This window comes from Globicephala melas, chromosome 16, assembly GCF_963455315.2.
Source record: "Globicephala melas chromosome 16, mGloMel1.2, whole genome shotgun sequence".
Taxonomy (NCBI): domain Eukaryota; kingdom Metazoa; phylum Chordata; class Mammalia; order Artiodactyla; family Delphinidae; genus Globicephala; species Globicephala melas.
The window spans coordinates 53,764,518-53,785,899 of NC_083329.1; the positions used below are offsets into that span (position 1 = coordinate 53,764,518).

Here is a 21,382-nt window from a genome sequence, read left to right on the forward strand (position 1 = left end):
AAACGGCGGGTGGCCTGGTCTTCTAACTCACTGTACAGCCACCCATGCTCTCAGTCCCTTCTTCTGTACAAATGGCCCTGGTTGCTTTTTTGTTTTTGTTTGTTGTTTTTCTTAAAAAAGGGACTCGGTCTTTGTCGTTGAGTCAAGGTATTTTAAAAACACCAGCAAAGGCTATAACCAGGTCATGAAAATGTTGAATATTATCAAAGACAATACTAAAATATTCACAAAGATATTTACAAAAGCAATTCTTAAAATAATTGATTTGTATACGGAACACCACGCTGTTTGAAAAAACCTCTGACAACGGGACAAAGGAAAAGGGGTGGGGATGGGACGATGGCAGCTTTCCTACAGAAAACCTTGTGCCGGGCCGTCTGGTACAGCGACTGGAAGTCCACAGCTGGGGCCAACGTTCCGGTCACATCCAGAGGAGTGCTGGGGGTGTTCCCCCAACCCCCAACAGAGAGGGAGACGGAGACTGAGAACACAGACAGCGGACGGGGGAGCAGGTGAGGGCCTCGGGCAGCAGCAGGGGAGGGGCGCGATGAATTTACAGAGGGGACGCAAGTGACCCAACGGCCCAGCATCACCGGCCATGCGGCTCGGGGAGCACAAGGGAGCCTGGAACAAAACGGACTCACAAGAAGCTACCCGGGAGACTCCGAGAGCGAGCAGTTAGCTGGATGGAGCGAAGCGTGGAGGGAAAACCAGAGGCTGCTTCTGCTGGAGCAGGAGTGTGGGGTGAGCTTTCGAGGCCGGAGGGACACGGAGGGAAGGAGAGGCTGGCAGCCAAGCGCGGGGTCTGAGACAGCCACAGAAACACCACGCGACGCTCGAGGGCACATCCTGGCACACGCGGCGACAGACTGGGCTGGAGCCGGGGGCGGCCTCGAGCACAGGGACAGGCCAGACCAGACAGAGAAGCCGGAGAGAGACAGTGATGCCCGGGGTTCCTGCTGCTGAGCCCCTGCATCCCCTGCCTTTCCACCACTCACCTTGCTGTCTGGGTAGACATAGGGGCACCGGGACAGAGGGAAGTGGGTGTCCCACGTAACAGTCTTGGAGAGGCGGGCGAGGGGGGAGCAGAGGAAGGAAACAGGACGCATGGAGAGAAATGGGTGGCTTGCTGTCCAAGTCCAGTGTTCCTTTTCCCCAGATGACTTTGCGGCTTTAAGATGCTGTCGTTTAAGAACAGGGGTGGCTTGGAGCAAAGTTGTAGTTGGCCATTTCTGTTGGACTCCAAATCCGGCTGGCGGCACTCCTCCCTTCCCCAGTTAAGGGCACAATAACTTCAGCTGGATTCTTTCTCGCTCTGGCCCCGCTAAGGCTGGGCCCTGGCCTGAGTCAGAGGTTGCGGAGCCATCCTGGCTCTGCGGAGGCCTTGACTCCCTTTTCCACCGGTCCCCAAGCAGGAATGGCTCACCCTCTCCCAAACACAGACGCTTGTCTTTTTTTTCTCTGCTCTCTGAGAGTGTTTACAGGGTATCCTGGCTTAGAGGTCTGGGGTCAAAGCGATAACCTTGGCCCCTAAGAGTTCTCTTTCCCAGAGGTTTGTGCTTTTCTGTGGTGGGTGGTAGTGGTGGTGGGCAGGCCGCTCTCACTGCCACCAACCTCTGCTGCTCCTCCAAGGCTCGGGGCCGCTGGGATACGGGGGCCCCTCCCTCAGGTTCACAGTCACGTGGAGGCGGCTCTGGGCCGGGAAGCAGGGAGGCCGGGTTACAGTTTAGAAACTGGAAGAACCTGGGGGGCACTGGAGGGTCATCTGGAAGCCGCCGTCAGTGTGTGCCCCCTCCCCGGGCCAGCGCCCTGTCTCGAGGGTCATCTTTGGGGCCTGCTCTGGGCGTGGGCTCCAGACCTGCACCGCCTTCACAGTGCACCCTCCCGCCCCTAGGCTCTGAAGGCCGCAGCAGGGGCGGTCCGAGGGCACGGGCTCCCGGCGGGAAAGTGTGTGGGGCAGATGGGGAAGGAGGCCGCGTGGGGAGGGGTGGCCCCGACGGAGGGGTGGGCTTCAGTTGTTCTCAAAGAGAGACAGGAGGTCATCATTACTATTGCTCGGCAGGTCGGGGGGATCCAGGTACGAGAGGAGCTCATCAGGGTTTGTGAGTTCTGGAAGGAGCTGGAAAAGAAGTACAGAAGCTCAGATGAGGTGTCGGCTGAAGGCTGGGCCGGCCCAGGGCGAGGAAGCAGGGCACCCTCGGGCCTGTTCGCTTGCCTTCTACCTGCCTCCTGGGGTCCTGGTCCAAACAGGGGAAACTAACAGTGCCGGTGGTCCCCGGATGCATCCAGGCCACCGTGCTAGTCTGGGGCACACCCGTGCTTATTTCAAGTCTGGAAAATTGGAGCCCTCGGCCCACCAGCTGGGAAGGCTCCTCACGCACAGTGTTCCTGAGACCCTGCCACAAGGGGCTGGGGGTCACTCATGCCTCCCAGGAGAAGCCATGTGGCTTTGCATGTAAGGCTGGCGGGTCTCTGCGGCTCCCAGCACCCCACACCTCCCCCAAGAGCTCCCGGCTCCTTGCTGAGCCCGCGGCTAGCTGGGCAGCACTGCTCTTCCCTGTAGACTCCGGGAAGAGGCTACAGACCGTCCCTCCCCTCTACTGTGAGGTCCTTGGACTCTTTCGGTCACACGGGGGACCTCATCAATCCAGAAGCACCTGCCCTGGCCTGGGGAGGAGAGTCGGGCAAGAATCCAAGATAGCGCCAGAGCTGAGTGAATCCGGTTCACCAGAGACTCTCGCTGGGGCCAAGGGGGCCTCTTGCTGGGGCTGGGACGTGACCAAGGAGAGGGCAGGCCTCCTCTCTGGGAATCTAGAGCCTGGGGGCGAGGGGTGGGCGGGGCAAGGGCCGTGTCCCTCGCTGGCAGCCCTGCCCAGCTACCCAACACCCATCATTCAGTGTCCCCCTTGCCCACCTTCCAGACCATTCAGTTCTCAAGGGGGGTGATCCCTGAATCTCAGCTGCCCGCTTCTGCCTCAGTCACACGACGCCCCCCGCCCCCGCCCCCCAGTGTGACCCGAGGCCGAGCCTTCTGTCACCCCACGTGGGGGCCTCTCAGAGTGAGCGATGGAGTGAGCAAAAGCACAGGGCATGGACAACACACAGACTAGAAACTGGAGACACACACCAGCGAGACAGACAGAGGGACCTGTCCCTCCAGCCCCTCCCCTGCCTTGGGCCAGAGAGCGGCAGATGCAGCGATGGCAAGCCGATGTCGGGGAACGGGAGGTGGGAAGAAGGGGGGGGAGGGACCCTCCTGTGCTGCCTCCAGGACCGGCCCAGAGGGACTCTGTGAGGGCCTGGGGGAGGGAGGGCAGGGCCGGGCGGCAGGACTGTGGCCAACGGGACGGGGGCGGGGCCAGCAGGGTGGGGCAAGGGGTGTGGCACCCTCGCTGAGGCTTGCCCACTGTGGGGTTCCCCGGTCCTGGAGCCACAGGGGAGGCAGGTTGGCGGGGCCCACCCTCCGCCCGCCCACCCGCTCCTCACCGCTGTACCTCTCCTCCACCCCGGGCCTCGGGCCCTCGACACCCGCCCCTGCTCTCGGGCAGTCCCGGCCCCAGGCCAAGACACGTGGTGACCCCAACTTACATCCAGCGAAGGCTCCGGCATGTCGGACGCTCCCTGCGCTCCGGCCTGACCCTCTAAGGCTGAGGAGGGGTTAAAGGTCAGGTCACTGTGTGGATGGTTGCCGGGAGCGGCCTGTGGCGGTTGCCGGGGAGGCTGGGAAGGAGGAGGAGCCCCACTGTGATGTAATGGAGGCCCTGACTGGCTGCTGGGGTGTGGGACGTGCAAACCTTGTTGCATGGAGGGATGGGGCTGGTCAGAACTGCCAGCATGTGGCATCTGTGGAGGAGGAGAGAGCAGGAAAAAGAAAGGTGAGGTGACGAGGTACAGCGACGAGATGCCTGGAGAAATGAAAACCAAACAAAACCAGGAAAATAACGAAACCCCCAAAACAAAGCCACCCCTCTACAAAGCTGAATGCTTTTTTTTTTTTTTCTGCAGAGAAACAAACAAACAAGCAAACAAATCCTCCCCCCAAAACCGCCAGTCAGGGGGGCTGAAGCCACGTGGGGCAGGGAGGGAGGCGGCCAGGGGCTCTGAGACTAGCAGAGACCCTGAGATCGGGGCCCAGGCCCCTGGGAGCCCCTCTGTCTCCCTAGCCCGGACACCAGCACAATGAACAACAGCAAGGGCAGGATGGAGAAGCGAAATGGGCATGTTTCCGGGGAGCAGGGAGGCGGGCGGGAGTGCTGCTGGCGGCGTGGTGCAGGCCCGAGCCGGGGCGGCGGGGAGCAGACACGGACGACAGCATGGGGCAGGCGTGCAGCTCACGGGGGTCTGCGCCTCCACGCGGGCCCTGGCCCGGGGGCGACACGAGGCACGCCGGCTCCGGGGGCAGCGGGGCCTCGGTGTAAGCTCTGCCTGCTGTCCCGGGGTAGGACGGAGCTGAGCCCAAAGTAAAGGAGGCGACCTGGGGCTTCTGAGTCCTGCCAGACCTTCCTGCTGGCCACCCACCTAGGCAGCAACAGGCGTGCTTCTCTCGTAGATAACCTAGGCGCCCCCCCGCGCCCTGCGCGTGTCCTGAACCGTCGGGGCTATGGGTGGGCAGGGGACACGAGTGGGTGGGACTTAAACTTCCCCTGTAGGTCTGTTTGCTGCCTCAAGCCACCCTGCCTTCAGAGTTCAGGTCTCGGAGTGAAAGGCCAAGTCTAAGTCCGGGGCCCCACCCACGGCATCCCCAACGGTCCCCGGGCCCCCCTCACACTCTGCGAATGAAGGGAGCTCACTGACTGGCCAGGCCTCTCACTTGGAATGGGCAGCCAGGTGACTAAATGTCTCCCTGGTCACTACCCTCCTCCCAGCCCTGTCTTATGGGCCACACAGAAACACTGACACTTCTTTCGTGGGTTTGCAAACGGCAGTGACACCATCCCTGATCTTCTCCAGACACCAGTTCCTCTTCCTGTTTCTCCTAAAAGCTGCTCCCCAAGCCTTGCTGTGGGCTGGCCCCTGCCCACGGTCCAGGCGGCCCTCTGCAGCACAGTGCCCCTCCAGCCCGGGCCTTGAGAACGAGGGATGACCATGTGACATGAAGGCTGCTGACCCTGGGGGAACCACTTGTGGGGTGCACACAAAGTAAGAAGAACCAGAAGCGGCAGGACAGCCCTCATAGCTGTCGGCGAGGCCAGGCTGTGACGCTCTGTAGCGACCATTCTGGGAAGTAGGGGGCAGGGAGGGGCTCCACACTCCTGGAGCAGCCCAGCCCCAGACAGACAGCCCCCAGATCTGCTGACACAACTAACGCCCTCGGCCCTGACATCTTGCTGGATTATCTCAGAACCTGGAGGGGCAAGTGCTCTCTGGGACCTGCCGACACACCTGTCAACCTCCCACCTGGCACGGGAGAGCCTTGGGTGGGCCAGCACCTGGCTGGAGCCCTCCCACCAGTCCGTGCGCCTGGGAATCCTTCCTGGCCTCGTGCTCAGCCGGGTCAGGCTGCTCTGGTTGGGCAGGTGGGTTGTTGACCTGTGACTGCACCACACCACCTTGCACAGCTGTACCTCTGGGTCCGGTTCTCATCTAACAAAAGCCCAGAAACGGACAAGGACAGTGCATATCTGAAAAGCTTCCCGGGGGGACTGTGAAGTCAACTCAAGGGCTTAAGTCCCTCTGCGAGGACCCTGGTGGCAGGGCTGACAGGGCAGGAAAATGCCTCGTTGGACGCAGAAAGCACACAGCACCCCTGCTGCCATCTTCCAGTGCTGGAACTGTGAGGAGACAGAAGGTGCCAGATCAACGTGGAGCAGGGGTGTGATCTGGGTGATTCCTGGACATGGAAGGCTGACGTCCTGGGGAGCAGGGCTGGGGAAGGGGGCCAGGAGAGACGCCCTCTGAAAGTGGAAGCCCCATGGCGCAGAAAGTAACTTGTGCAAACATGGCAGAAGGCTGGTGAAAGCAGCTACTTCCAACCTGGCCTTCTGGGTTCCTGCAGGAAGGCTGCTGCAGTGCCCCTCGTTTAGAGTCCTTCTGGCTAATAGTCACTCCTGCGGAGAACTGGTGGCTCTGGTGCCCAGGACAGTCCCCGGCCCAGTGCTGGATGTTTCCCAACTCCATGTCAGCTGTGGGTAACACAGTACAATCCACAGGCCCCTTCCTTCCAGGCCACATGATGGAGACTGGGAGAGCTTGGAGAGGTACCTTCGGGTGTAGGCCCAACTCCACTGCCAGGCATTGGCAAGACCCCTGGACCCTTCTTTCTGGCTGCTGTGGCCCAGGACCCACGGCCAGGCCCTCAGTTTCCTCAAAACCCCAAGTGTTCTTCCTCCATCCAGGCACTGCCAGAACTTTTGCTCCATTCGCTTGAGGCCTGTGTCTGTCTTGCTTACACCTGGTACAAGGCACGGCCGGGAGACCAGGCTCAGAAAACGTCTGCTAGATCAAGGGCAATCCTCCATCGCTGCCTAGATAAGGACTCGGGAGGCAGCCAGGCCTCCCACCACTGCTGTCGACGCCACAGGAAGGGAAGGCCTCTGGGCAGCACAGGCCACCTCAACTGAAGGGGCTTTCTCAGCGATACAGTGTGCGTTAATACGTGAAACAGGACAAGAAGGGAATACTCTTGGGATAAGTAGAAATCCTAATGTTTCTTTTTGCAGAAGGAGGCGATACCTCGAAGATTCAGACCCCTGCAGAATAAGTGCCTGGGTCTGGGACTAAATTCTAGATGGCTGGATGAAGTAAGTCAGCATAACAGTGTGTGTAAGAGGGGGAGAAAGGGGATGGGGCTGTGTGTGTGTGTGTGTGTGTGTGTGTTTGTGTGTGCGCGCGCGTACAGGATGTGTGCCGGGTGTATGGGGGGTGTGTGGGCCTGTATGTAGGGGGTGTGCAAGCATCTGCATGTGTGCATATGCATGCAACGTGTGTGCAGGTAAGAGCTTGAAGCTTCCCCCATCTGAGAATCTGCTGTCCTGGGTGAGACGGCCAAATCCAAGGACACTGATGGGCCACGACCCCGCCTCAGTCAGGCCTCCCATGCCCTCCTGGGTCCCGAGACTCAACTCTCAGTCCTCCCCTTTGCCTGGTAGGGAACTAGGCAAACATCAGAAAGGCCCAGGGGAGCCCTCTGTCCCCGTCAGCCCCACACTGGGGCTGGGGGCACCGGGGAGGTGGACGGTCAGCGGCGAGGAAGAGGTACTCACAGTCTCCTGCATGGGGTGACTGAGGGGCTTCTCAAGGGCGGCCATGTTGTTGGGCATGTCCGGGGGGTGGGAGAGCTGGGGGGGCCCGTGCATGAAGTCGTTCATGGACGTCCCACCGGGGTTCCCGTGGGGGAAGTCAAAGTTGCCATGGCCCTGGTAGCTGTTGCCTGGGGAGGGAACGAGATGGGGAGGGTTGTGACCCAGAGGGAAGACGGCCACCCCAGGAAACTCAGTAAAACTCAGTGTAAAGGAGGAAGCAAGGCCCACCCTCCTGCCAGGCTAGAGTCGGCTCCTGCAGCCGTAGACCTCCGGGCCGTACAGCGGGGCAGCGATGCAGCTTTCTCCTGCGGGCCTTAGTACCCCAGGGCATGTGCCGGTGTACAGCCACAAGCAGGGCTAGAGTCGGAGGAAAGGGTGGTCGGGCTCTTGCAGCGGGACACATGGAATGAGGCCCGAGTCTGAACTTTCCACAGGATCTGCTGAGCGAGCCCCCCAGACCTGCTCACCCACAGCCCCCATGAGGCTGCCCTTCATCCCTGGGACCACCCAGGCCCAGAGGGGGAGGTCGGAGTCTGTGCCAGGTTCAAGAGGACACCCTCAGAGCCAGCCGTCCGGCCTCCCAAGCCGCTGCTTCCTCCACCACGTGGCCGCGGTGAGAGCTCAGAGGACCAGCACACTGGAAAGCTGGGGCACTCAGCATGCTGTGGGACTCTGGCTAGGTAGGCTAACCTCTCTGGGCCTTTAATCATCCAGGAGCCCCAGGAACCTAAGAGCAGGGGTTCTGCGGGGAGCTGCCATGCCCGGTGTTTGGGGGGCGGGGAGGGTACTTTCTGGGAACTGAGGGCAGCGCAGTGCAGCTTGCTCTGGGCAGCAGGAAGTGAGGGGGCAGTGACAGTGTCCTTGGTGGCCGAAGGCTGGTGGCTCCAGGCCCCTGGACCCCGTCTCTGGAAGGGTGGGAGAGTTGCAGGGATAGGGACAATATGGAGATGTCAGAGGGCAACGTGGGAGGGCCAGGAGCGCCATGAGGGGTGTGGTCTTAGTGGCCCCAGCAAAGCAGGCTCTGAAGCCCCTAAGCTCGACAGCTGCCGACCAGGGAGACCCAGGAGTCAGGAGGGAGGCTGGGCAGAGGGGGTGCGAGAGGCGGGAGGCTGGGCAGCGGGGCAGCTCCTCACTCATGCCTTCCCAGCTGGGTGCCGACCCACAGGGCTGGCTGGATGGAGGGGGGGAGGATGGCATTGCACAGGCCGCTGTACCCCCAATTTCAGCGACGTGGTATTGTTTTTTGGGGGTGTGCGTTACCTCTGCCTCTTCACACCACACCCTCCCTGCACCTGCCACCGTCACCCCAGAAATCCTGGGCCCCTGCTGGGGCTTCTCCCTCCCTCCTTGTCGGCCATCACCCACCTTGGCTGCTGTAGTCGTTGGAGTTGGTGCCCCCGGGAGGGGGCGGGAGTGGATAGGGGGACGGGCCGGGGCCCAGGGCTGCGATCATCTCCATGACATTGGGCATGATCATCTGGCTGGGACTCATGGTCTTGAACCGCTTGGATGGGATGCCGTCAGGGTCATCCTTAATGTGGAGGTCCGACTTGATGGGCACTGGCCGCCAGCTGCATGTGGGGTCAATGGTGACCTCTTCAAACTCGGAGCTGGGGGGAGCAAGGGGGCAGAGCTGAGGCTCTGGGGTACCGGGCTTTGGACATGAGGGCCTCCAGCTCGGACAGACACTGAGATGTCCTCGTCCAGGCTCCCTCTGCCCCATTCCCACCACGCTCTGCATAGGACAGAAGTGTGATGGATTTTTATAACTTTTGAAAGATGGAGAGACTGAGACTAGGAAAAGCAAGTGGCTGGGCATGGGGCAGCGGGCCCCAAAGCCTCCACCCGAGACGCAGCCATGTCAGCTTCCTGCTCTGGCTGAGCTTGGTCCTTTCTGGAAAGTTCATTTGCCCCCAGGTACAGAACCCCTTAAATTGGCAGAGAGGTGAGGGATGTGGGAAGATGGTCTGCCGGCCAGTGGGGGATAGGGTATCAGCGGTGATCACACACTCACCTCATGCAACTCAGGTCAGCATCCCGCCCCCCCCTCCTCCCCCACCCCCTGCCCTAGTGTGGGGAGGCCCACTTACTGTTGGATGGCATTCAGGATGCCCCACATGTACTGATCTACCTCCAGGCCCTCGAGCAGAGCGGTTTTACTGGAAAAGGAGAGAGGGGGCTTGGCCTTTGTTCCTGGACCCTAGCGGGTGAGGCCACAGCCCACTCCTCCCCTCTGTGTCCAAGAGACCCGGGCCCTGCCACTGGTTACTACTTGGGGGCACCGACAGGAGAGGGCAGCCTTGTGACCGCTTGATACAAAGGGACTGTGCACAGGCCCCGTGATCTGAGCCCCTCTGCTGTGCTTGGGTTCTCTCATCCGTGTTTAGGGCAGGTGGAGGTGGCTGGACCCCACAGAGCAGGGCCACAGCTCCTCCTGGAGCCGGGTGACGTAGCTTATGCTGAGGTGGGCATCACTCACTTGCACACAGGACACCTCCAGGTCCCTCTCTCGCAATTCAGCTGCAGGTACGACTCCAAGTCAAAGCACTGCGGAGGCCGGGAGACACAGACAGATGAGAGCAGGGCTCTCAGAAACCTCTTAAATGCAGGTGCCACTGCCTCCGGGACCCTCATGAAGACGTCCCACCAGGGAGGGAGACAGGTGATGGAGAGACCCAGGGTTGAGAGGGGTGATGACCTTGCCGATTTTCTGCTGTGCTTACAGCTTTCGGGCCACGTGGAATCCCTGCACACCTGTGCCCAGCCCTCCTCATACCATCCCTGTGCCCCAGATGACCCATGGCCTCTGAGAAGCCTTCCTGGTTCCCCTGCAGCCACCTCTCACCGATCCTGCCCCATGACAGCCCCTCTCCCTGGCCCGGCCCAGGCATGGAGGACACACCCCATCCAGTTCATCAGTGTGCGTCAGACAAATAAAGCGACCAGACCTCTGCTGCCCCCTTTTTCCCGGGGATGGGGGTTAGCGGGGCTGGGAGGCTCCCGACCCACTATGAAGCCCTCGGGGCCAGTTGTGAGAGGGTGGGGCTGAGGGTGCGGCTGGCCTGGCCCCACGGCAGCCCCCACCCAGTGAATCCCACCCACCTGGGCTGCCCGCATTTAGCCACCCAAACTGTGACAGTCACTCATCCCACAGCCACTTCCTGAGTACCTGCTCGGGGCAGGGCCTCGGAACACAGCAGTGAACCAGGCAGAGGCGTCCCTGCTTTCAGGTCCCCTATCAGCCGTAGTGGCCGTATGCGCAGAATTTCCCGCTGGCATCTCACATCTGCCAGGGCTGGGACTGTCTAAATCTAGCTCTGTAGCCCCCTGGGAACCTAGCTCTGAGCACACAGAGAAGATACTCAGAGGATAAATGATGGCAGGAGCGAGTGAGTGAAATCAGCTCCTGATGGCCACGGCATCCTTCCAGGGTTAGAGACAGGCCCTGCTGCCCATCCCCCCGCCTACTCCTCGCCATCGCAGCCAGACTCCGGGACGCTCTCCCTGGGACTGCTCACCTGGACGTGCTTGCAATCGTGGCCTCGAGCAGGCAGCTGGATGCGCCGGAATGTGATGGGGCACTTCAGAGACACCTTGATGGCTGTCTGCTCCACACCATCTTCCCCATTGAGGGTCGTGTTGCCTGATGAGGCAGCCACGCTGCTGAAATTCCGCTTGACTGTAGGGCGGAGGCACAGGTGGATAAGGAGGGCAGGGCTGTCCTGCACACCCCCCACTCCTTCAGGTGGCTGATACACACTCTGATTCTCCACGCCCCCCAGCACAGGGAGGTCTCATGAACAGGTGCAGGGCACCCCCACCTGGGCAAAAGGGAGCTCAGCACGCCGGAGGCCCTGGGCCTCCCAGTGCTCTGGAATGACACTCTCCATGTGACATGTGTGGAGTGCCCCTGGAGGTGGCTGCATGAGTCCCCCAGTCTCTGCAGTCCATGCCCTGTCTTCACTAGGAAGGCGGGACTTTCTGCAAACCCTGCAGAAACCCAGTCTGGCACTCCACTGACTTTCTGGGTCAGTGGGAGAGCCCCACAGGCACTTCTGCACTGAATTCTCCAAATGTGGTAATGGCCTGGCCGGATTCTAGGGCTCAGGACGTGAAGAAGCACATTTGAAGGGGGGAGCAGTGATGTACCTCCCTGCGTGGTGCACCCCCTTCCCCCGCCCCGGCCCCCAAGTGTCTGCACCTGGGAGTCAGAGCCAAGTCCCCCCTTCTCGAGTTAGGCCTGGGCTGTTGAGGTGGAATCCACCCCTGTGCTTCTCTCCTGATGAAGAACCCCCTCTTCCAGTTCCTCCCATCCTTCCAGGTGATCACCTCCTCCAGGAAGCCTGCCTGGCCTACCTGCACCACGGCGTCTTGTTTTAATCTGCCCTACATGCTGTACTCACGGTACTGTGTGCTCATCTGATCATCCCCACAGCCCCAGAGGAGGGGCATTGGAGGGGCACGGGCTAGTGCCAGGGAACACTCAGGGCCCGGTGGTGCCAGGCCCAGGGGACAATGAACGTGGTGGGACTGGGGTCTGGTTCCAGCCCCCGAGCCCCCACTCACTTTTCGTGATACAGTGCTCTGCGGGCAGGAGCCGCTTCTTGAGGAGGCCTTGCAGCACGGAGCGCACGGAGGGCCGGTGGACCAGCTGCAGCACGAAGAGGTGGGACTGCCGAGAAAGAGCAGAGGCTCGGTCCCTGCCGCACGGCCCCCACGCCTGCCACCTGGGCCTCCGCAGGCCTAGGCCGCCCCCTTCACCCCAGAGGCTAAGCGCAGTAAAGGGCCCCACGTCCATGGTGATGCCCCGTTAGGAGAGGGTCCCCTGGGACCTGGGAGAGAGCCCTTGAGGCCCAGGATGTGTCCCAGGCCGAGCTGGGGACCCAGACCGGGGTCACTACCCGGGGGCAGCTGCTGCGGTCTATGCCAACAAGGCTGACTCTGATGCTGATATACCCCTGGGATGTGGTTATGGGACACAAGGCATCAAAATCCGGGCCAAACTCACTTCCTAGCCTTGGCCCTCCTGCCCCTCGCCCCGCTGTTCCCCATCATGCCTCCTCCATCCTTCCCGCCAGAAGATGTTGTCCTGTCTTCATTCCTCCAGGAAGCCTTCCAGGACTGCAACCCCCAACAAGCCCCCGCAGGCTCCTCACTCTGACAGCATCCCCAGTCCTGTGACTCTTATCCCCGGGTGGTCGTGGCGCCCCAACCCTCATAAGGGCAGGATCAGAGCTCTTCCTTCTTCTCCAGGGAGGCCAGCAGAGTGGGGCAGGTACTCTGCAAATCCCCGGACAAGCCCTGAGTGTCAGGCCCTGATCTTGGGGGACAGGAGTGTGGCTCAGACGTGGTCCCAGATCAGCGAGTCACAGGTCAGGGGACACACATACACAGTTCTGAGACAGCATGGTTGGGTGACAAAGGGAAGGAGTTAACTCCAGACTTGGTGGAGTTGGTTCTCAGGAGAAGAAGTGATTAGAATATAAAAATTTCTTGCAAACGAGGCACGAACGGAACCTAGCTTTGAGGGACACACAGAACTTCCTCAGTGGAAGAAGGTGGTGGGCACGGGGGATGGTGTCCGGGAGGAGGACCTACACGAGCAAAGGGAGGTGAGTGTGTGGACCAGATGGAGGCTGCGGTAGGAGAAAAGGCCAGGCCTCGGACCAGAGCACGGCGGCTTGAATTTCACCCCACGGCCCTGCGGGGGACTGTGGCATGTTTCTGGGGTACTCCTGAAAGATCACTCCTGGGGAAGGGGGATGGAGACCCCTGACGCAGCTGAGGCCCAGAGGAGGCTGAGGATGAGGGCCCACCCGCACACTCACGCAGCAGCAGGCGGTGACGGTGATCTGGATGGTGTTGCGGCCTGGCTGGCACACGTGCTTGAGGTGCAGGGGCTTGTGGGATGTCTTGTTGTCGCCGCGCTCGATGGTGAGGGGCGTGGCGTTCACGCTGACCTGCACCGAGGCTGGCCAGTTGGTGTTCATCTGCCGGTCCTCGTGGTGGTAGCACTTGAACTGCAGCTCCAGGTCAGACCTGGGGGCGGGGCGAGGCTCAGGGCGGCTCTGCGAGGGGGCTGCCCATGGCCTCCATGACCCCTCCCTCACCAGAGCCCCCCACCGAGTCACTCAGCACCCTGTCCTCAGCCACGAAGCCTCCCCCAGCCGCCTCGAGCTCTCCTCCTCTCTCACCCTGGACGTTCCCCCTGCCCAGGCCTCCCATCAAACCCCATCCCAACAACCCAAATTCCCCCCATGCCTCCCATATACTGTTCAACCACAGCCCCACAGCTCTGGCCACAATCCGCCTCAGTCCCCTGCACGGAAGTACGCCTCCCGTTCCCCCAGGACAGAGACAGACGGACAGACGCTAACTCAACGAGGCCAGCTGGAAGGCTGATTATGCCCTGAGCTCCCATGGGAGAAGCAGCCCTGGCCAGGGGCTGCCTGGTTCAGTTCCCGCCCCCCTACCCCTGCGGTGGGCCCCAAGGACATGGCACCTAAGGAGTCCCCACAAAGCCAGCAGGGCCAGTGGCCGAGCCACAGAAGGTCTCGCAGGCGACGGTACTCACGGCTAAGGAGCAGTGGGTGAGCAGGGCCCCTGCATGCGGGCCCCTCTACCCTTTTGCCTGAGTGCACTCCCGTGCCCTCCTGCCCACCCCAGCTGCCTCTGGCCTGCTCCAGGCAACGGGCCAGCTGTGCGCGCACAGTGGTGTGTGTGCACGTGCCCAGCTCAGACACATCTCGTGCCCTCAGGTTGCTCACTGGGCAGCTGAGGCCTTTGGTCACTGACACAGCGAGGCAGTGTGAGTCCTGCCCGCGGAGGAGGAACCGAGGGTGGAGACACCAATGCGTTCTGGTGTCTGAGAGACCTGGGCCCGAGTCCCAGCTCTGCCCCTTGCTAGCTGCGAGGACTCACCCAAGCTAATCACTTCTCTGGCCTCAGTTTCCTCACTGTCAACGGGGCAAGCAATGCCCACTCATAAGATCAAAAGAGATCAGGTATAGGAGGCTCAGAACACAGAGCCTGGCCCAGCAGGGGGCCTCCAGACCCCTCACTCCAGCGCCCACTGTTTGAGCAGCAGCCCCGCCCGGTGGCCAGCCGCTCGCCTTCTGCAGGAAGGACCCGGTCCTGTTCTCGCTCCTCTCTCTCTATTCCTGGCTCTGACCACATGAGCCACGTTCGGGGCCAACTCGGGGGCCCTGCTGGAACATCCTCCTTCCCAGCCTGAGCTAGCCACGTTTTCCTCTGGGAACTTGCTGACCACTGTCTCATCAGGACTGGGGTGGGTGACAGCAGCTCCCTACCCTCAGGCCACGAAGACAAGGCAGATTTGTCTGTCTCCCGGCACCCGCAGGTTCGCTTTGACACCCCCAGGGCCTTGCACACAGCAGGGCCCAGTCAGCAATGCTCAACAGGTGACGGTGTCAAGCAGATGCTGTTACCACGTGTCTCAGGCGATGCCAGGGCCCAGGAATGTCAGCACCGGGGCCACCTCCACCCGGCTCGGGCTGTGCTGTGCCCTGGCGCTCACCTCCACATCAGCGTCTGGTGGACTGTGGGCCTCAGGTGAAAGACGTGGTTGCTGACGGCCAGGTTGTGCTCCAGGCGGAAGGGCTCCAGCACCACGCCGTCCCGCACCGGGAACGTGAGCCGCAGCTCGTCATTGTGGCTGGCTGCGTGGGGGAGGAGCAGGTGAGCGGCACGGCCCTCGCCCCAGCGGCACACGACACGCACCCTTGGCTGCATGCTCTGGGCGCGTGTGTGAACAGGGCCACGGCAGCTGGGCTGTGTGCTCAAGGGCATACCAGGCAGCCCCTGGCTTCTTCCGGTCCCTCCGGCCCCATCCTGACCATCCCTGCCTCCCACTTCCCACTCATCCCCCCGCTCTGCATCCCCTCCTGTCTCCACCTGCCCCCTGCTCTGGAAGCCCCGGCTGGCTTCTCCTCCCAGCCCTTTGCCACAGCTGAGAGTTGCTTTCCCTCCCAGCCTCCAGCCGCTCGGGCAGGTGGAAGGAGGCCTGCTCTCACACGCCCCGCGCCCAGCCCCCAGAGGCAGGCAGGCCGACTTCCAAGCCCCCTGGCTCCTGGCACACTGTGTGCTGGACGCGGGTGGAGCTGGCTTGACGAGGGAGGGAGGTTGGGAGAGAGCAGGGTGCTCACCTGGGGGTGGTGGCAGAGCGCTCATATTTGGCTTGATGTCCGGTGGGAAGGGGGGTTTAACGTCTTGGCTGGGGGACAGGTATGGGGGGATGCTGCTCCCGGGGGTCATGGGGGGCGTGGGGTTCCCTGGAACAGGTGAGTGGGGGTAATTCGCCACAGGAACTGGCCTGGGAGGCTGGAGGGAAAGAGAAACCACATATAGGTTATGGGCTCACGGGCATAAGGAGGGACCATGGCCGTGGACACGTGCCCCCCCCACCCTAGGGTCCTAGGGCTATGGCCCTTGCTCCCCCGAGGGAGGAGAGCCCCCCAGGAAAGCCGCTTCCTCCATTCTGGCCACACTCAGGCCTCTGCCCCTATGGGAAGACAGGTGGGCCTGGAAAGGTTCTCCCCACCCTTCACTTGGGTCACGGCAACAGGGGGATTGTAGGGTCCCCAGCCCATTGGACCAATGAGGACACAGGCTCAAGGTGACGGGGAATTCGCCTAATATCATCTTGGGAGAAGAAGCACGCTAGGAACAATGCCAGGTCTCCTGCTGCCCACATCGTGGCTCCAGGCCGTGTCCTCCATCGCCACCCCACCCACTGGGGTCCCCAGATGGAGCCAGGCGTGAAGCATCTCCAGGAGTCCCTTCCCTTCCTCTCTCAGTCCCCACCTTGTTTTCTTCCCGGGACTGGCCAGGTCCACACTCATCCCTGGCCCACCCATCTGAGATGCAGGTCTTCCAAGCATCTCTGGGCCCTGGAGCGGACGACCCCACTAACGTCCAGAAAGGCTGGGGCAGGAACGGCGAGGCCCCCTCTAACACAGCGCATGTGGGTTCTAATTCCCGAGATGGAAACGGACACATACTCTATTGACGTTCCCTTGGCTGTAGCTGCTGTAGCTGCTTCCAGAGAAGGTGTTATTTTGTCCATTAAACTGCTCTGGCTGGTAAAGCAAGATAAACAGTGCCGTGAACGGAAGGCAGAAAAGCTACCCCGCTCTCCCTCCTGAAACGAAAACCTTCCAGGAGGACGGGGGATGCTGAAGAGGCCCCCCCCAGTGCTGGGGTGGGGAGTGCAGTGGGGGCAGGGCACACCACCACCACAGTCAGTGTTCTGCCTCTCTCTGCCCATAGCTACTAATTGAGCGAGTTTATAAAAATAGCAACACCTAGTGTGCTGCAGTCGGGCTAAAAATAGTAAGCCCAGGTAAGCCAAGGGGTGGGGAGTCATGTAAGTCGGCGTGATTCATTGGCAAATAAGTGTAAAATATTTCCAGATTCTTCCTCACTCCTGAGAATGTACTTTATCATGAACCCAAAGAAGGAAAGAGCTACGCGTCTGAAAACATTCATTATAGTACTATTTCAAAAGGGAAAACTCAGAAAAAACCCAGATGTCCAACAGAAAGGATAAAATGTGGTGTGGTTCCCAGGAGAATGTCAGGCAGCCATGAAAAGTGACAACCACGGGGACCGTAGCAATAAGTAACAGGCTGTGTTCAAGTGAAAGACACAGATTCAAAATCACAACCGTAATAACAACTACACAACACGGTTGATGCCCACACGCGCGGGACAAAGTCTATAATCAAACGTAAATATATCGGGGTGGGTACTTTTACTTAAAAAATATATTTCCTTCATTGTTATTATCTCGTACGTGCTATAAATAGTAAAAGGAGAAGGAAAACCATCATCTGAGCCCCACGAGAACAGGAACCAAGGAAAGCCAGCCTGTCATTTCGGCTGCTGCACGCACAGCTCTGAGCACATGAGATCACATCCAGAGATCTCTGCCTGCCCCCTGGTGACCCCAGGGGACAGCCAGGGTCAGGATGACACAGGCAGGGGTGGGGAGGGGAGGCGGTAAGGAGGAAAGGGGCCCGTGGGGTAGTGGGACTCACCTTGTAATACTGCCCCATGTTGACTGTGGGGGGCGGGTACTGCCCGGTGCTCGGCTGGCTGGGCATCCGCTGCCCGGGGTAGCTGGGAGAGGTGAGCGGCCGTGGGGGATTGGGGGTGGGGTACTGGCCTGGCTGGGTGGGGAACTGGCTGTTTGGTCCATATTGCTGGTTTCCGTAGTTGGGCTACGGTGGCAGAGAAAGGAGCGGGGAAAGGTCATCAGTGTCTCGAAGCCAAGCTGCCCACCAGATGCCAGGACGCCCCACCTCCTCTCCTCTGCCCCTGCTGTTTTCCACCCACCCAGAAAATGCCCACCCCACCCGCAAAGGAGACCAGCTGAACCAGATGATGCCGGGGGCCCTTCCTGCCCTGACATCCAGGGACATTACATCGGCCCGTCTGGCTCGAGGGCCACCTCCCCATGAAGCTGTCTTTCTCAAAACTCCATGCCCCTTGAGCTTGGGGGTGCTTCCAGAGCCTCTTGCTCTTGCCCTCATGAGGGTGCTTGATTCTGAAGCCCCCTTTGGGTCTCCCCTAGTGCTTAGTATGTGACAGACAACAGGATGCACTTCCAGAAAGGTGATCCCCAGCCCTTGCATTCTGAGGCTGAACCTGGGAGGCACTGTCCCCGTACCCCACACTGAGCACAACACACTGATGTTTAGTTTTGGGCTACTGGTGCAGAGGTCGGGAGAACCAGGCTGGTGAAGGGACAAGGCAGCCCCTCTTGGGGGAAGCAACAGCTCCAGAGAGGGGAAGGATTGCTGTCCTGGGAGAGCCACTCCCACCCTCCAGTTGCTTCCCTGTCTGTAAAATCAGGTGACCCGCAGGGCACCCCAGGCCGTTACATCCCGCAGAGTCAGTGCTTCTTCCCCATCTGTGAAACTTCTTGTCTACTAACTCTCTCTTGCTCTCTAGGCTCAGAGGTCCAGGAGACAGCTGTGTCTCAGCGTCTGGCAAAGAACAGGCCTGCAGTTAATACTCGCTCAACACATGGGGTAAACGGCAGAAGAGGGCGAAGTTTGCATCCGCACTGAAGAACTCTGCGGAGCTCACGCTGTTGCGATACGGCGGCTGCTCTGTGATGGTGAGGTTCCCATCACATCACTGCAGGATAGGAAGGGGAGCTGGGGCCTGTCCACTAGTCCCTCTGCGGGACCAGGTGACCTGAGCCCCGCTCCCGCCCCCAGGTTCCGACAACTTGGAGGTTCTATGAGTGTGTACTGAGAGGTGAGGCCAGTCTTCCCAGACGGGGTCAGGACGTGCAGTCTGTGGCCACCGGTGTCACAGCCCAGCGTCGGGCATTTTGTAGCTGGGTAGTCCCAGCAGTCTATTGAGGAGGACTTAGTAAAGATAACGGAGAGCCTCTGGTGTGCCCTGCTGTGACATGTAAGAGGTGGGGAGCTAACACCAGTACAGGCACAGGGCTGACGTCAGGCTAATGACCGGAAACTCTGCTGTCTTTTCTGTGATCGCCTCCTCGGGTGCCAGCAGCTGAGGTTGGGCCTACAGATGCATTCCCAGCCCAGCCAGAGGGAACGCCGGGAGTCTGAGCCCAGAGGGGGCTGAGAAGGCCCAGAACTCATGTGGGGGCTGTGCATGGGAATGAGGCCCCCCACCCCCAAGGACAGCCAGGGCCTCGGGAGCCGCCACCCTTCTCCAGCTTCTCCCTGAGCTGCTGCCCACCTGGAGGGGGTCTGGGCCTGACCCCGGCTCCTGGGTGTTTGAGGACGTCCCTGACATCTCCCCTCTTGGACCCAGGACATCCCCGTCAGTGTCCCAGCTGCATTCTAGCCCAAGTAAGGGTGGATGCCGAGGGGAAGCACATGGACCTTCAGGGAACTCAGGGTCTCTGGGCTCTAAACGCACTGGAAGCCCAAGCAGAAGGCACAGTTCTGAGACGGGGTGAAGCCAACCTGAGAAGAGGCGTGTGCCAGCAGAGCACTGGGTGATGCTCGGGAAGGGCCCCGTCCAGGTGAGGAATCAAGGTGGGCCTCTCGAGGAGCGTGTGCAGGGGCCACGATCCTGGGGTCTCTGTGTCTTCTGCAGGTGAACTACATCCTTACCCAGGTACCCACAAAGGCCATTTGCTGCCAACCCGTTTTCTGGGTGCTCGCTGAAGGCCCTGTGACACCCCCTCCAGGAAGTCCTTCTCCTGACCTCACGCTGAGTTCCACACACCCCAAGCTGCACCATTCCTTTGTGAGTTCCAGCTTAGACCTTATCTTTCCTGCTGAAGTCTTGGTTCCCAGAGGACAGGAGGTGTGGGTTCGCTTCCTTCAATCTTCACTGATCTCGCGGCTGAGGTGGCTGGGCACCCCACCGGGCAGCCTTCCTCCCGACAGAGCCCCAAGAAACATGCTGTCTGCCTTCCAATCACTTCTCCCATGTGCACGGCCTTTAGATCTTCACAGGGTTTTGTCTCATCTCTCACTCTTGGGTGTGAGGTGTCCTCATGTGGGTGCGAGGAATGAGGACCCAAGGAGGCTTAGTTCCTTACCCAAAGTCGCCCAGCTAGTGTCTATGCCAAGACAGAAGAGGATCCTCACAGCGGCTACTGCTTGCTAAGTGCCCGCCCATGCCGGCCCAGGGCCCGGCGCTTCACGTACAGCCCCCCTCACTCCCCAGGCAGCCCCAGGAGGTGGGCTGGATCCTCACTGCCTTTTACAAAAGAAGAAGCGGAGGCTCCAGGAGGTGACGTCACTTGCTCAGGGTCTTCTATATGGGAAATGCCAGAGCTGACCTCAACCTCAGGAGCACCTGACTCCTAAGATCCTGCCTTCTAGTCCAAGTTTCCCGAAGGTCAATCCATGCCCTTTTCAAGGGACTACCCACAGCACCCGTGTCCTCCCCACCTCCCACCCTGCCCACCGCTGCCAGCTGTCACACTCACCTCTCCCGGGTATGGCCTCTTTATGCTCTGAATGGGAAGGGACTGGGGCCGGGGGCCCGGGTAGGTCTGCTGGGGCATCCGCTGCCCGTGTGTGCCAAAGGGGCTGATGCCGGGTGGCCGGGGTTGGTTCATGCCCATGGGAGGGCCGCTCATCCCCGAGGGCGTCATGCCAGCCGCCATGCTTGCGGGGTTCATGCTGCCCCCCATGGAGGCAGGCCCCCGAGGCCCGGGCTGGTTCATGAATTGGCTGTTATACGCCTGGGTGGGACCCATCTGGAAAGAGGAACAGACCTTCAACGGGAGAAGAAGAAGAAAAAAAAAAAAAAAAAAAAGAATAAAATGCCACATGCATTGAAAGTGCAGGGAAGGAAGGAAGGGTGGGGGAGGTGGGGGGCTCGGGGCTGGAGGCTGGGCACTTTCCTGTGCGGCTGCAGCTGGTGACCAGGTCCCAAAGGAACCCCGGCCTCGTGGGCTCGCTGCTGCCCTCTGCAGGCCGCACAGGAAAGGTGCAGCCCGAGGGGTGGGGTGCGGTCACTCCAATGCACAGGCAGCGTTTCCAGGGAGGCAGGCAAGGAACGGGAAAGAGGGTGCAGGGGTGGGGAGGGGCATGGGAGGATGGAGGTGGATAAGGATGGAGGCAAGGGCCCCTTTCCTGGAAGCCCCAGCCCCGCCCTTGCTCCTCAGCCAATGGACACACCCCCTCCATCTGCAGTCTGAGGCGGCCTCAGCTCCCACCTGTGCCCACCTGCCCTGCTGTCCCCATCCTGGACTTCCCACCTCCAGGCCTGTCCTGCATTTCTGCGGGGGGGCTCCCCCTCTCCTCACACCCCACCCCATCCTTCTGAAGGTCAGGGGAGCAGAGCTGGGACCTGGGCAGGACACACAGATGGGATGACTAGGAGAGCACTGGTCTTCAGGCCACCGGGGGGGACAGACTGGTGACAGGGCTACTTCAGACACAGCCTGCTCTTTGGTGAGCAGAGGCCCAGACTGCAACATGGAACATCGTTCCCCATACACAGACACACACGAGCCACCAACCCACACAGAACAAATACAAGCTCCCAAACACACCCCCACCACTCTCAACCACACTGATACGCCCACACCCTAACACACGCCCCTCCTTGTGCTTCTAAGAAAACCTAAGTGCACCCTGACGCCATCAGCTCCCCTCAGCACACAGACACCA

General features: G+C 60.7%; 1 protein-coding gene across 10 annotated transcripts in view; it reads right to left on the reverse strand.

Moving 5' to 3' along the window:
* Positions 1-1,035: 1,035 nt before the first annotated feature.
* Positions 1,036-21,382, reverse strand: part of ZMIZ1 (zinc finger MIZ-type containing 1) — a 185,759-nt gene continuing 165,412 nt past the window's right edge. For 5 of the 10 annotated variants that reach the window (XM_060285840.1, XM_070043956.1, XM_060285844.1 and 2 more), the window contains 14 exons: positions 20,191-20,481; positions 17,300-17,482; positions 16,262-16,339; positions 15,407-15,581; positions 14,779-14,920; positions 13,070-13,280; positions 11,808-11,913; positions 10,760-10,920; positions 9,721-9,788; positions 9,332-9,400; positions 8,607-8,851; positions 7,203-7,369; positions 3,589-3,843; positions 1,036-2,119 (listed from right to left, as the gene is read on the reverse strand). In XM_060285840.1, the coding sequence (XP_060141823.1) occupies positions 2,012-2,119; positions 3,589-3,843; positions 7,203-7,369; positions 8,607-8,851; positions 9,332-9,400; positions 9,721-9,788; positions 10,760-10,920; positions 11,808-11,913; positions 13,070-13,280; positions 14,779-14,920; positions 15,407-15,581; positions 16,262-16,339; positions 17,300-17,482; positions 20,191-20,481 (2,259 nt within the window). In that variant the 3' untranslated portion in view covers positions 1,036-2,011. The other 5 variants (XM_030862724.2, XM_030862725.1, XM_030862723.1 and 2 more) reach the window with 3 other exon arrangements.